The 11544-nt window shown below is 42.5% G+C and overlaps 2 protein-coding genes across 3 annotated transcripts; one reads left to right on the forward strand and one right to left on the reverse strand.

The window, feature by feature from the left end:
- Positions 1-97: 97 nt before the first annotated feature.
- Positions 98-6177, reverse strand: ccdc127a (coiled-coil domain containing 127a). 2 transcript variants are annotated; one of them, XM_072461441.1, is made up of 4 exons: positions 6091-6177; positions 2614-2748; positions 1967-2211; positions 98-580 (listed from the first exon to the last, which is right to left on the reverse strand). In XM_072461441.1, exons 2-4 carry the CDS (start codon positions 2741-2743, stop codon positions 134-136), a joined length of 822 nt encoding a protein of 273 aa, XP_072317542.1. In that variant the 5' UTR covers positions 2744-2748; positions 6091-6177; the 3' UTR covers positions 98-133. The 2 variants fall into 2 exon arrangements, with proteins under 2 accessions (XP_072317542.1, XP_072317543.1); XM_072461442.1 differs by having other exon boundaries at positions 2614-2717; positions 6091-6168.
- A 213-nt stretch (positions 6178-6390) lies between these two features.
- sdha (succinate dehydrogenase complex, subunit A, flavoprotein (Fp)) lies at positions 6391-10999 on the forward strand. The gene is made up of 15 exons (XM_072461439.1): positions 6391-6511; positions 6960-7043; positions 7135-7296; positions 7380-7523; positions 7629-7793; positions 7878-8026; positions 8106-8230; positions 8412-8580; positions 9202-9397; positions 9462-9633; positions 9709-9827; positions 9901-10012; positions 10080-10210; positions 10344-10457; positions 10536-10999. Exons 1-15 carry the CDS (start codon positions 6449-6451, stop codon positions 10620-10622), a joined length of 1992 nt encoding a protein of 663 aa, XP_072317540.1. The 5' UTR covers positions 6391-6448; the 3' UTR covers positions 10623-10999.
- Positions 11000-11544: the final 545 nt, after the last annotated feature.

The raw sequence follows: 11544 nt of genomic DNA on the forward strand, positions 1-11544 counted from the left end.
AACTCCATGGAGAAAAGCAAGTAGTATATCATGTTAAAAAGTGTACCTTTACATCTGTAGAAACAAAAAACAGACACGACATTTTGAGCTGAAAACTTTTATTTTCACATTTATGCTGAAATCATTTCATTTTTCAGTGCATTCGTTTCTCACTTTGATTTCCTAAAAGTGCATCTTCCGCTCTCTTGTGTTTCTGAACAGTGACGTGCAGTTGCCAGTATTTAAGATAGACCCACATTAAACTCCCATTCTTCCTCTTGTCCATATTAAGCAAGTCTGCACAATACTTGTCCCTCTTAAAAATGTCCTTCAAGTCCGACTCTAGATTAAGTTCTGACACTGTGGGGTCTTTAACGGCCTTCAGCAGTATGTTTTTCTCCATTTCAAGACGTTGTTCTCTTGGCAGGATAATGGAGCAGTAGGCGCTCTGCCGCTCCACTAGAAGGTGCTCCAGCTCGTTCAGAGTGGCAGTTGCTCGTTGGTGCCATTCATTCTCTCTCTCCAGAGCTTGGTGCAAGATAGCTCCAGCCGCACCGCTTTTCACCAGCTTTCCCTTCTCTTCCTCCAAGGCATTTCGTTCCTTGCAAATGAAGTAGAAAGTCAAGTAATCATTCACACGTGTTTGCGTCAGTAAATAATATGTCATGGCCGGGTACAGTCAGAGAAAAACAGCCACTGTAAAAAGTCACAATATCACGTTTTATTGTCAACATCACAATTTTACAATTTATCTGTGATAATTGAAATTGTTGCTTTTGTTCACACTGCTTAACACATCATTCCTCTAGTATGGGACCAGCTTAAAGAAATACAACTTCATGAATGATAAAGTTAAGTTAATGTGAATAGACAGATTAAAAAGCACTTTTCATTTTCATCAACTTTTTGGAACACAGAGATTTAATTAAACTACTTAATTTTGCGCCTAACATTTTCACTATTATTTTTTAGTATAATTTTTTTTTTTTTCATATACACAGACTTTTCTGGACCGAGATGTCTGATGTCTTTCCTGGGATCTGCTCAAGCCATTCCTCCAGTTTGGAGGTCACTGCCCCAAGTACTCCGATCACTACGGGCACCACAGATACCTTCACACTCCAGACCTTCTCCAGCTCCTCTTTTCAGGCCTTAGTATTTCTCTAGTTTCTCGTGTTCCTTTTTCCGGATGTTACCATCCCATGGTACTGCAATGTCCACCACCACGGCTTTCCTCTGCCCCTTGTCGACCACCACTATGTCTGGTTGGTTCGCTATTACCATTCTGTCTGTATCTGGAAGTCCCAGAGGACCTTGGCTCGGTCATTCTTCACAACCTTTGGAGGTGTTTTCTGTACACTATGCCAGCCACCTGGTTATGGCGCTCCATGTATGCTGTCCCTGCCAGCATCTTGCACCCTGCAGTTATGTGTGGGATGGTCTCATGGCCTCCTTTGCACAGCCTACACCTTGGGTCTTGTCTGGTGTGGTAGATCTGGGCCTCTATTGATCTGGTGTTCAGGGGCTGCTCCTGTGCTGCCATGATCAGGGCCTCTGCGCTGTCCTTCAGACCGGCTCTTTCTAGCCATTGGTAGGATTTTGTGATATCAGGCACATGTGTTATTTTCTGGTGGTACATCCCATGTAGGGCCTAGTCAGGGAAACATCTCACTTTCATAATTCCCCCATAACATACCAGCAAAGTGATTAGCACGCTCCTTGCTAAGCAAGATGTGGAGTCATTCTGTGTTTGAGTATAATTTCGAACACTGTTCATTAATACGTCCGATAGCTTGACCCAACACCAGTTCTGGGTATGTCATCTTAATTTCAACATAGAGTGGGAGAAAGCAGGAGTAACCAGAGATAAACCACAGAAACAACTGGACAACTTAAGAATCCACTCCATACCATTCTTGAATCCAGACTCCCACAGAAAACAGAATTAACTGAGAAAATTACAAATTAAAAAAGACATTCATATTACCTCTTGAAGTTTCTTCCGTTCCTCCATTAGCTGCTGACTCTGTGAAATCAAGGCTTGTTTATAGCCTGTCACTCTTTGCTGCTCCTTCTCCAGTTGAAGCTCCAGTGAAGCTGCTGCCCTCCGCCTCTCAGTCAGCGTCTCCTGGTAGCGTGCCTCCATTTCATCCTTTATTATGGTCACGTCTTTTTCATATTGAGATTTAACCATTTGGATTTCCCTTTGGGACTCTCTAGTCCAAATCCAGCCTGTAATACAATAAAGTCAGACTTGGAGGTGTGTAAAAATATTGCAATATTGATACATCTAAATTTGGTGACACAGTATTGATATTGCAGGCTACTGTATCAATCCTTATGCATCGCCATAAGTATTTTCTGGCATATTTTACAAAATGCAAAAATTGTCTTGGTTTTTTTGTTAAAATGCATTAGGTCTTATTGCAGAATATCATGTGTTCATATCAATGTATTGATTATTAATCAATACATAATAATATAATGATAATATATAATATTATAATTAATTTGTGATAATATTGTATCATGGACCATAACTTATTGTATGGAATCATGATGGGCGCATCATTCCCTGCCCTACTAAGACCCAAATCTGACGTTTGAAATTCTTGTAAACACAAAACCACTCACGAAAAGCTGCCAGTCCCAGCATAGGCACGAGGAGGGCATAGTTCCACTTGTTCCCATCATCAGCCCCTGGACCCCGTCCTCTACCGTCCGGTTGGATGTTCCATCTGGGAGGGTCATTCAAGTTGTTCATTGGGGCTACAGTGAAACGGGTCATGTCATATTCATTATTTTGGCAACTTTGTACAGGGCTGATAACACAAAAAGTTCATCCAGGATCAGGGGTGAGCAATCTATACAAAATGAATATCTTAATATTTGAATGATATGTGCAGAAAAGTGTCAATAAGATGTCGTTATTGAGGTTCAAGTTTAGCACAATACTTTTTCCATTCTATCCAGGATTTAGACATAGTGAATGTGGAGAAATTTAGAAACTTTAGAGGGATTGGTAAATCATGAGAAGAGGGCATCAGTTAAGAGTGGGGGTAAGCAACAACAACCAGGAAAGTAACTCCAAGAATCGTTATCGATCTCAGACAAAGCGGTCCATATGGGAAGGAAGAAGAAGAGGACTCAGGGCTGCGCAGTGGGCAGTCCGGAGGGATAAGAGATGGCGGAGGGGAGTGGACCTGTGGACATTGGTACCTGGAAACGTAAAATGTCCTTTGGCTCGTCTGTGTCGAAGGGTTCTGGCAGTGAGATGCAGGATAGAGCTGCAAATATTGGGAACGAGAGCAAAGAGTGTAAGGTGTTCATAAAGCTTGCACAAGAAAATTCGTCCTTTAAGGAGTGGAGTCCAGTGGCATTGACGATGAGCCTAAATAAGTCTGTGGGAGAGTTCTTAGAGATGGCTCGCTGCTGGTTGTGTGCAAAGACGCGGCTTAGCGAAGGAAAGCAATTGAGATTAAAAGTCTGGGTGGAAAGAGCAGTCTCGTGTCTGATGCTGAAAGACACACGGTCAGAGGAGTTATTGCAGGCGTCCCTACAATGTTGACTGTGGATGAGGTAAAGGAGAATTTAACTGGAGCTAAGGTAGTGGACGCTAGGTGGTTGAAGACGACCCGGTTTGGAGAAAGATGTGACAGCCCATCGGTAATGATAAAACTTGAAGGGAAATGCCTGCCTAATAAGGTGTTCATTGGATACGTGAGCTATTGCGTCAGGTCATATGTTCCGCCGCCCCTGCGTTGCTTTAAGTGCCAGCGCTTTGGGCATGTTGCAGCGGTCTGCAGAGGGAAGCAAAGATGTGGTAAATGTGTAGGTGATCACGAGTATGGGAAGTGTGACGAAGGAGCAAAACTGAAGTGCTCTAACTGTGTGGAAGAACATAGGGGGAGACGGGAGATGGCGGAGGAGAGTGGATCGGGGATGGAAGACATTCTGGACGGCGTGGAGGAGCAGCCTTTTCTGCCTGCACGTGCCCGGAAACGTAAAAAGTCCCTTAGCTCGTCCGAGGGTTCTGGGAATGAGCAGCAGGATGAGGCTGAAGCTATTGATATCCGGGGTGAGAGCAGAGACTGTAAGTTGATCATAAAGCTTGCACAGGATAGTGCATCCTTTAAGGAGTGGAATTCAGTGGCATTGTCAAAGAGCCTAACTGTAGCTGTGGGAGTGATCAAGAGTGCGAGTGTCCTTAGAGATGGCTCGCTGCTGGTCGTGTGCAAGGACGCGGCTCAGCAACGGAAGGCGATTGGAACTAAACGTCTGGGTGGAAAGGACATTCTTGTGTCTGATGCTGAAAGAAACACGGTCAGAGGAGTTATCGTAGGTGTCCCTACGGCGACGTCTGTGGATGAAGTTAAGGAGAATTTGACTGGAGTTACGGTGGTGGACGCTAGGCGTTTGAAGGTGACCCGGTTTGGGGTAAGATGTGACAGCTTGTCGGTAATGGTAACACTTGAAGGGAGGTGCCTGCCTAGTAAGGTGTTCATTGGGTACATGTGCTATAGCGTCAGGCCATATGTTCCGCCGCCCCTGCGTTGCTTTAAGTGCCAGCGCTTTGGGCATATTGCAGCGGTCTGTAGAGGGAAGCAAAGATGTGGTAAATGTGCAGGAGATCATGAGTATGGGAAGTGTGACGTGGGTGCAAAACTGAAGTGCTGTAACTGTGGGGAAGAACATAGCTCTGCCTACGGGGGATGCAGGTTTAGCAAAAGAGCTGCTGAGGTGCAGAAAATAAAGGTCTCTCAAGATATATCCTATGCAGATGCAGTCAAGAAAGTTTCAAGTAACGAGTTTAGAGTAAATACAGAGAGAGGAGCCAGCGCTGCTCCCAGCCAGGGCGAAATGAGAAAGGCCAGCGTGGCTCCCAAGAAGTGTGAAGGTTTCAAGAGTGGAGGTCCCAAGTGTGCAGGTTCCAGAATTAATGAGAATACCCTGGTTGTGGATAGAGAGGATTTTGTACTCTTTATGGTGGATGTTGTAAACTGTGCTGCTCAGACTCAAAGCAGAACTGAAAGGATCAGGATCATTGCTAAAGCTGCAGGGAGATTCCTTGGAACAAAGGAGCTTGATTGGGCAGATATAGAAAACAGGCTAAAGGCGCTAAATGGGAGTCGGAGTGATGGGGGTCTGCTTTTGGGGAGTCAGAGTGATCAGAGTGACGAGATGGGGGTGGGGGTGGTCTCCTGTCCTCGTCCAGTCTCGTAGACGCACGGCTACCAAGCAGCGACATCAGTGGAAATATTAAAGCCTGTAGAATGAAGCCTAAAGAATAAAGCTGTACGGTGGAAGCACCGAACGTCAAAGAAGGAGAGGAAGATGAAGAAGAGTCTCCCTGGAATAAAGCCGGTTGTTGTCTGAAACAACAACAACTATTCTAGTCACAAAGACATATCATGACCTCATGGGCTTTGTAACACCAAAGCAATGGAAGGAGTACTTTTACGGACTACGACAGAGTCTGAGGACTACGACAAAGTCTGAGGAATAAAGTCTGGCGGTAATGCAACACTTGGATGCCAACCGCCATAAAACAACAACAACAACAACAACAACAACTTTTAAGTACTTCTAAGTAACTCCAGAAATCACAATTACAGTGGGTGGATGCCGGCCAACGTGGAAAGGAGGAAGAGGAGGAAGAAGAGGAAGAAGAGGAAGAAGAAGATCTCATGTGCTTGGAATTTGTGGGTTTTGAACTGAAGATTGAAGTCTAAAGAATAAAGTCTGGCGGTGATGTAACGCTTGGATACCGACCGCCATTAAACAACAACTATAGAAGAAGAAGAATATACAGATACAGTCAGTGGTAGCAACAGAACCGAGATGTTTTGGGGGGGGGGGATGTGACAGTGAGATGCGTCAGCTGCCATCTTAAACTTAGACGCATAAAAAGTCCATATTATATTGATCCGTGTCTCAACATAATAGATCCACCGTCTCAAGCCACAAAGGCTAGGAGCTAAAGCTAGCTCTCATTAGCCCGCACAAACTGCAAGCTCTGATAATGACCAAAGGGACAAAACTGAAGAACAACTGTCAAATGACTACAAACATCGGGCGTGTGTCTATAAAATAACCGGTGCATAATCTCACCTTGACGGAAAAGTCTAGGTCACTTATACATTTGTCCTGCCGTACACCCAAACCTCAGATTATACAACTTTGTTGCCGTTATAGTCCATGTGAACTTGACAACAGGTTATATCTTAAAACATATTATAATTCATAGTGGTATAAAGTGTGTATTGTACGTATTAAAATATTACAATACGTTTCCTAAGCATTATAAAGAGGATAAACAACATTTTAAAGCAATAGCAATTAGTTTAAATCGTTTCATAAACGTGATTCACTACTCAACACCCCCATGATAAGGGAATGGTTCGGTCCTGTGCAGCAGATTTGTCCAAACCCTCCATAGTCCCCACACAGCGCTGTCTCTACCGTCAACATGGCGAGTGTCCGTGCAGCCTCCAGACTCCTCTCCCAAAGGACTTTACTCAAATCTAAAGCAGTAAGTACACGGGCTAGGAGACTGATTGATCACATATTTCACTATAACTCTGTCCATGATTTCCAAGATTTTTGAAATATGAGCTGTCTTTGGCTTTCGTAACTGACTGTCTGTGACTTGCGTAAGCTCTTATGTAGCTCAATGTGACACCTCAACGAAGGATACATACCATTTACTTTTGTGGTTTTCTGTAACAAAAACAAAAACAATTTTAAACATCTTTGAAGAGAACCCACATTACGTTGACATTTTTGTGAATTAAACTCTATGTGATGTACAACCTTTACAAACTTGGATTGCCCTGTGCTGCACTGCCCTTGTCCAAGAGCCGTTGATGCTAACATGCTAACAGAACGCTAAAAAGTGTTGTTTTGAGGCTTATTTTTCACCTTTTATAATGATTTTTGGAGACATGTAAATGTAGAAGTAAACACATTATTTGTTTCAGATTCCTGCAGTTGCAGTGGAGCGCTCTAGAGATTTTCACTTCTCTGTCTATGGGAAGAAAAACAATGCAAAAGTGTCTGGTGATGTAAGTTGACACTGAATACCAGTGGCAGAAGTGTCACCTCAGGATTCTTTTATCGTACTAGTCCTACTCAAAATAATAATTTTCTTCTCAGATCTCTACACAATACCCTGTGGTGGATCATGAGTTTGACGCTGTGGTCGTAGGAGCTGGAGGAGCAGGTCTGAGAGCTGCCTTTGGTCTCTCTGAGGCAGGCTTTAACACAGCATGTGTGACCAAGCTGTTTCCCACCAGGTCCCACACTGTGGCTGCACAGGTAAGCACTGGGCTGCTTCAAAGTATAGACCTAATATAGACTGTGTATACAATCATTTTTTGATTGTCCCTTTTTATAAATAGGGTGGTATCAATGCAGCTCTGGGAAACATGGAGGAAGATGACTGGAGGTGGCATTTCTATGACACAGTGAAAGGATCTGATTGGTTGGGAGACCAGGATGCAATCCACTACATGACGGAACAAGCCCCTGCAGCTGTAGTTGAGGTAATTTCATGACTGATACAAAATAAATAAAAAGTTCAGGTTCCATTGAATACATTTATACGTGTTACCTATCTATTTTTTACACTTAAATGTTCAATTGTCTAGCTGGAAAACTTTGGCATGCCATTTAGCCGGACTGAGGATGGCAAGATTTACCAAAGGGCCTTTGGTGGCCAGAGCCTGAAGTATGGAAAAGGTGGCCAGGCCCATCGCTGCTGCTGTGTAGCAGACCGAACTGGACATTCATTACTACATACACTCTATGGACGGGTGGGTTAATATTCTATAATGATGGTAAGCGTTTACAAGTCAGCTCTTTTAAATACTAAATTATAATCTTCTACCCTCTTGTAGTCACTTCGTTATGACACCAGTTACTTTGTGGAGTACTTTGCTCTTGACCTGCTCATGGAGAATGGGGAGTGTAAAGGAGTGATTGCTTTGTGCATGGAAGATGGCTCTATCCACCGCTTCAGAGCCAACAATACTGTCATTGCTACTGGGTGGGCATTGGTAGTTTATTTTTTTTATTTTTTTGCTTTAACTCTACACAATTCAATATTTTACTTCTACCTTTTGTAGGGGTTATGGGCGAACCTTTTTTAGCTGTACTTCTGCACACACAAGCACAGGTGATGGAAATGCAATGGTTACTCGAGCTGGTCTCCCCTGCCAAGATTTGGAGTTTGTGCAGTTTCATCCCACTGGTGAGGAAATTATGACTATCCTATTATTGGAAAATTAATGTAAGGTTTTCGTTATTGTACGTTTTGAAATATGAATCTAAAATTAACAGATACATGAAAAAAATGCTCTACTTTTCTTAGAATTATGTATGGTGTGATTCTGTCTTCAGTTTTAATGGAGCGCTGTATTATTTACGTACAGGTATTTATGGAGCTGGATGTCTGATCACTGAGGGCTGCCGTGGAGAGGGAGGAATCCTAGTTAACAGTGAAGGAGAGAGATTTATGGAGCGCTATGCCCCTAACGCTAAAGACCTGGCATCCAGAGATGTAGTGTCACGCTCAATGACAATAGAAATTCGAGAGGGCAGGTATGGGCAAATGTTAATGTTTTGAGCATTTAATGGTGTTAAAATGCTGTTAAAATGCTGTTCCTTTTGGTTGCTCAAATAGCCTCTGTGGATCACTATTAGCTGCATGTCAGCATTGACAGTAAAGCTTAAAGGTTGAATGGACGATTTTTTTGGCCCAAATCTGAGTCTTATTTCCTCGTGGCGTGGACTGCCGATTAGTCCTGCCTCGTATCAATCATAAAACGCACCTATCGCTCACCTGCAGCCGCGTGCGGTTCGTTTCCGCGTGTCTAAGCATATTGATCTATCATAATCTAATTCCCTCAGTGTACGGGACAAAATTAAGACGGAGAAAGACCGTTCGAGCTGACTCAGAAGAAGACGGAAATCAACGGGAGATGAGAGATGCAATGCGATCCGTCGCGCTAATAAACAAACGCACGTGTGTGTTGTATCAGTCCGCACGGGAGAGTGCGCATGCGCACTTCCGCCTGAGTTCTCAAATCGCCGAAAAATTGTCCCTTGCACCCTTAATGCATTTTCTCTAAGCATAAATAATTTAGTCGTACCAAAAGGTTTTGTTTTTTGAATTACACTGTCTTCATGTATGCTAGATGCTAATTGTGTCTTGTGGTTCAGGGGTGTTGGTCCAGATAAGGACCACGTGTACCTGCAGCTGCACCACCTTCCTCCTCAGCAGCTGGCTACAAGGCTGCCTGGCATCTCAGAGACGGCTATGATCTTTGCTGGAGTTGATGTCACAAAGGAGCCAATTCCTGTTCTTCCCACTGTACATTACAACATGGGTGGAATACCCACCAACTACAAGGGGCAGGTAGGTATTCAAACTAATTTATGACTTAACATTCACCCCATCTCACATTTCTATATTCTTTCAGGTTATTGCTCATGAAAATGGAAATGACAAGGTGATCTCTGGACTGTATGCCTGTGGTGAGGCGGCCTGTGCCAGTGTCCACGGTGCTAACCGCCTCGGTGCCAACTCTCTTCTGGATTTGGTGGTGTTCGGCAGAGCCTGCGCTCTCACAATTGCTGAAGAACACAAACCAGGTGGAGATTTTTCTACACATTTTTATGGTATTTGACTTTGGGAGAGATGTTGACTCTACTGATGACGCTTTTTAGGAGAGAAATTATCCCCGTTGAAGACCGACGCAGGAGAGGAATCTGTGGCCAACTTGGATAAATTGAGATATGCAAATGGTTCCCTGAGAACATCTGAAATTAGGCTTAATATGCAGAAGGTAAAATACATTTTATGTTTACAATAACATGAGGTCATTGGAAACTCTTAAAGCTTTCTGTACTTTGATCAAGACCATGCAGAATCATGCTGCTGTGTTCCGCACTGGGACTGTGCTGAAGGAAGGTTGCGACAAGATGGATGCCATTTATACAACTATGGAAGACATTAAGACTTTTGACAGAGGTAATTACTTGTCCTATTTCATTTTATATCTTTGAAACTGTGTGGTTAATTGTTTTTTTTTCTACAGGTATTGTGTGGAACACTGACCTGGTGGAAACTCTGGAGTTGCAAAACCTTATGTTGAATGCTGTGCAGACCATCCACTCTGCTGAGCAGAGGAAGGAGAGCAGAGGAGCTCATGCCAGAGAGGACTTCAAGGTCTCTATCTCTATCTCTCTAGATCTATAGATCATACAGATATATAGATCATATAGATATATAGATATTAAATATTTGTGCGCAATTGGTACCTATTTTTAAATATGCATTTTACGTTTTCTTCCCTATCTAGGATCGCATTGATGAGTATGACTACTCCAAGCCCCTGCCGGGTCAGGAGAAGAAGCCCTTTGAGGAGCATTGGAGGAAACACACCATGTCATATGTTGACCCCAAGACTGGAAAGGTACCGCATCTCTAACTTAAATTTTTGCATTCCCTAAAATAAGATGAACCCAAGCATTAATTTCCTGTGTCTTCCCAGGTGACCCTTGAGTACCGCCGCGTTATCGACCACTCTCTGGATGAGCAGGATTGTGCCCATGTTCCTCCTGCCATCCGCTCTTATTAAGAACAAAACCATTTCTCATTCATGTACTTGTACCTATTGTCACTCATTGATGGCTATTAATGAAGAGATTGTATTGAGGCACCAAGTACTTTGCAGTTAATCTTGTACTGTTCCACTTATGTGCTTTTAAAACATAAAGCAAATTCTAATTGCTTGACTTTCCACATTGAAGTGCATATACTGATCTATCAATAAGGGAAATGATTGCTTATTTTCTTGCAGCGTTATTTTTAAGTGTGCTGTTTAAAGTACTTCCGTAATTACACCTTAATCTTTCGTGAGAAGAATGTAGAAATAATGTTTATTCAAATTGTATGTTGCAGTTTAGAAACGAGGGAAGTTAAGTGTAAATATTGAAATAATGTTCAATGAATATGATGCATGTTCTTGTTAAACATCGTTTGGCCTTCAGTGCTGTGTGGAAATGATTTATTGTAGTTCAGCAACACAAGTCAATATCACTTGCCACATTTTAAAACAGTTTATTTTCATTCATCAGCTGTGCATTTTAATCCAACTATACAGATACAGTAAATTTACTCCAACCCTAAGTGTCTTCTGTACAACTGGATTATTTCTTTTTTGTTAACTATTGTGAGAATACGTTGTAATATTTATTTTCAATATTTTTCTGATTTGTTTGGCACTTATCTATTCAATAAAGTTAATGTCTAAGAGTAGTAAGTTTGCTTGTGTGGTTACACTTTTTATTGTGGCTGGGGATCAAACCACCCGATTTTCTGACCTAGCTCTTGATGATGATACAAGGGTAAAGCAGCTTGGTTTGACCAAAATATTGTTTTCTGTTTGCAGCCTCGTCAATAGAGGGCAGCAAATCACCAGTCAATACTTAATTCATAAATTCAAAATACTACATCATAAGTAACTAAATGTCTTGGTACAAAAATCTACTAATATTTAT

This window comes from Eucyclogobius newberryi, unplaced genomic scaffold (assembly GCF_026437365.1).
Source record: "Eucyclogobius newberryi isolate DKJ021-1_F unplaced genomic scaffold, fEucNew1.0.hap1 SCAF_3, whole genome shotgun sequence".
Lineage (NCBI taxonomy): Eukaryota > Metazoa > Chordata > Actinopteri > Gobiiformes > Gobiidae > Eucyclogobius > Eucyclogobius newberryi.

Coding starts and splice junctions, on each gene's coding strand:
- ccdc127a (XM_072461441.1), bottom strand. CDS start 2,743: ATGAACAACTTGAATGACCCTCCCAGATGGAACATCCAACCGGACGGT. Junction 2,212..2,613: donor GCTGGGACTGGCAGCTTTTC/GTGAGTGGTTTT, acceptor ATTGTATTACAG/GCTGGATTTGGACTAGAGAG. Junction 581..1,966: donor AACGGAAGAAACTTCAAGAG/GTAATATGAATG, acceptor TTCATTTGCAAG/GAACGAAATGCCTTGGAGGA.
- sdha (XM_072461439.1), top strand. CDS start 6,449: ATGGCGAGTGTCCGTGCAGCCTCCAGACTCCTCTCCCAAAGGACTTTA. Junction 7,297..7,379: donor CCCACACTGTGGCTGCACAG/GTAAGCACTGGG, acceptor TTTTATAAATAG/GGTGGTATCAATGCAGCTCT. Junction 10,013..10,079: donor CATTAAGACTTTTGACAGAG/GTAATTACTTGT, acceptor TTTTTTCTACAG/GTATTGTGTGGAACACTGAC.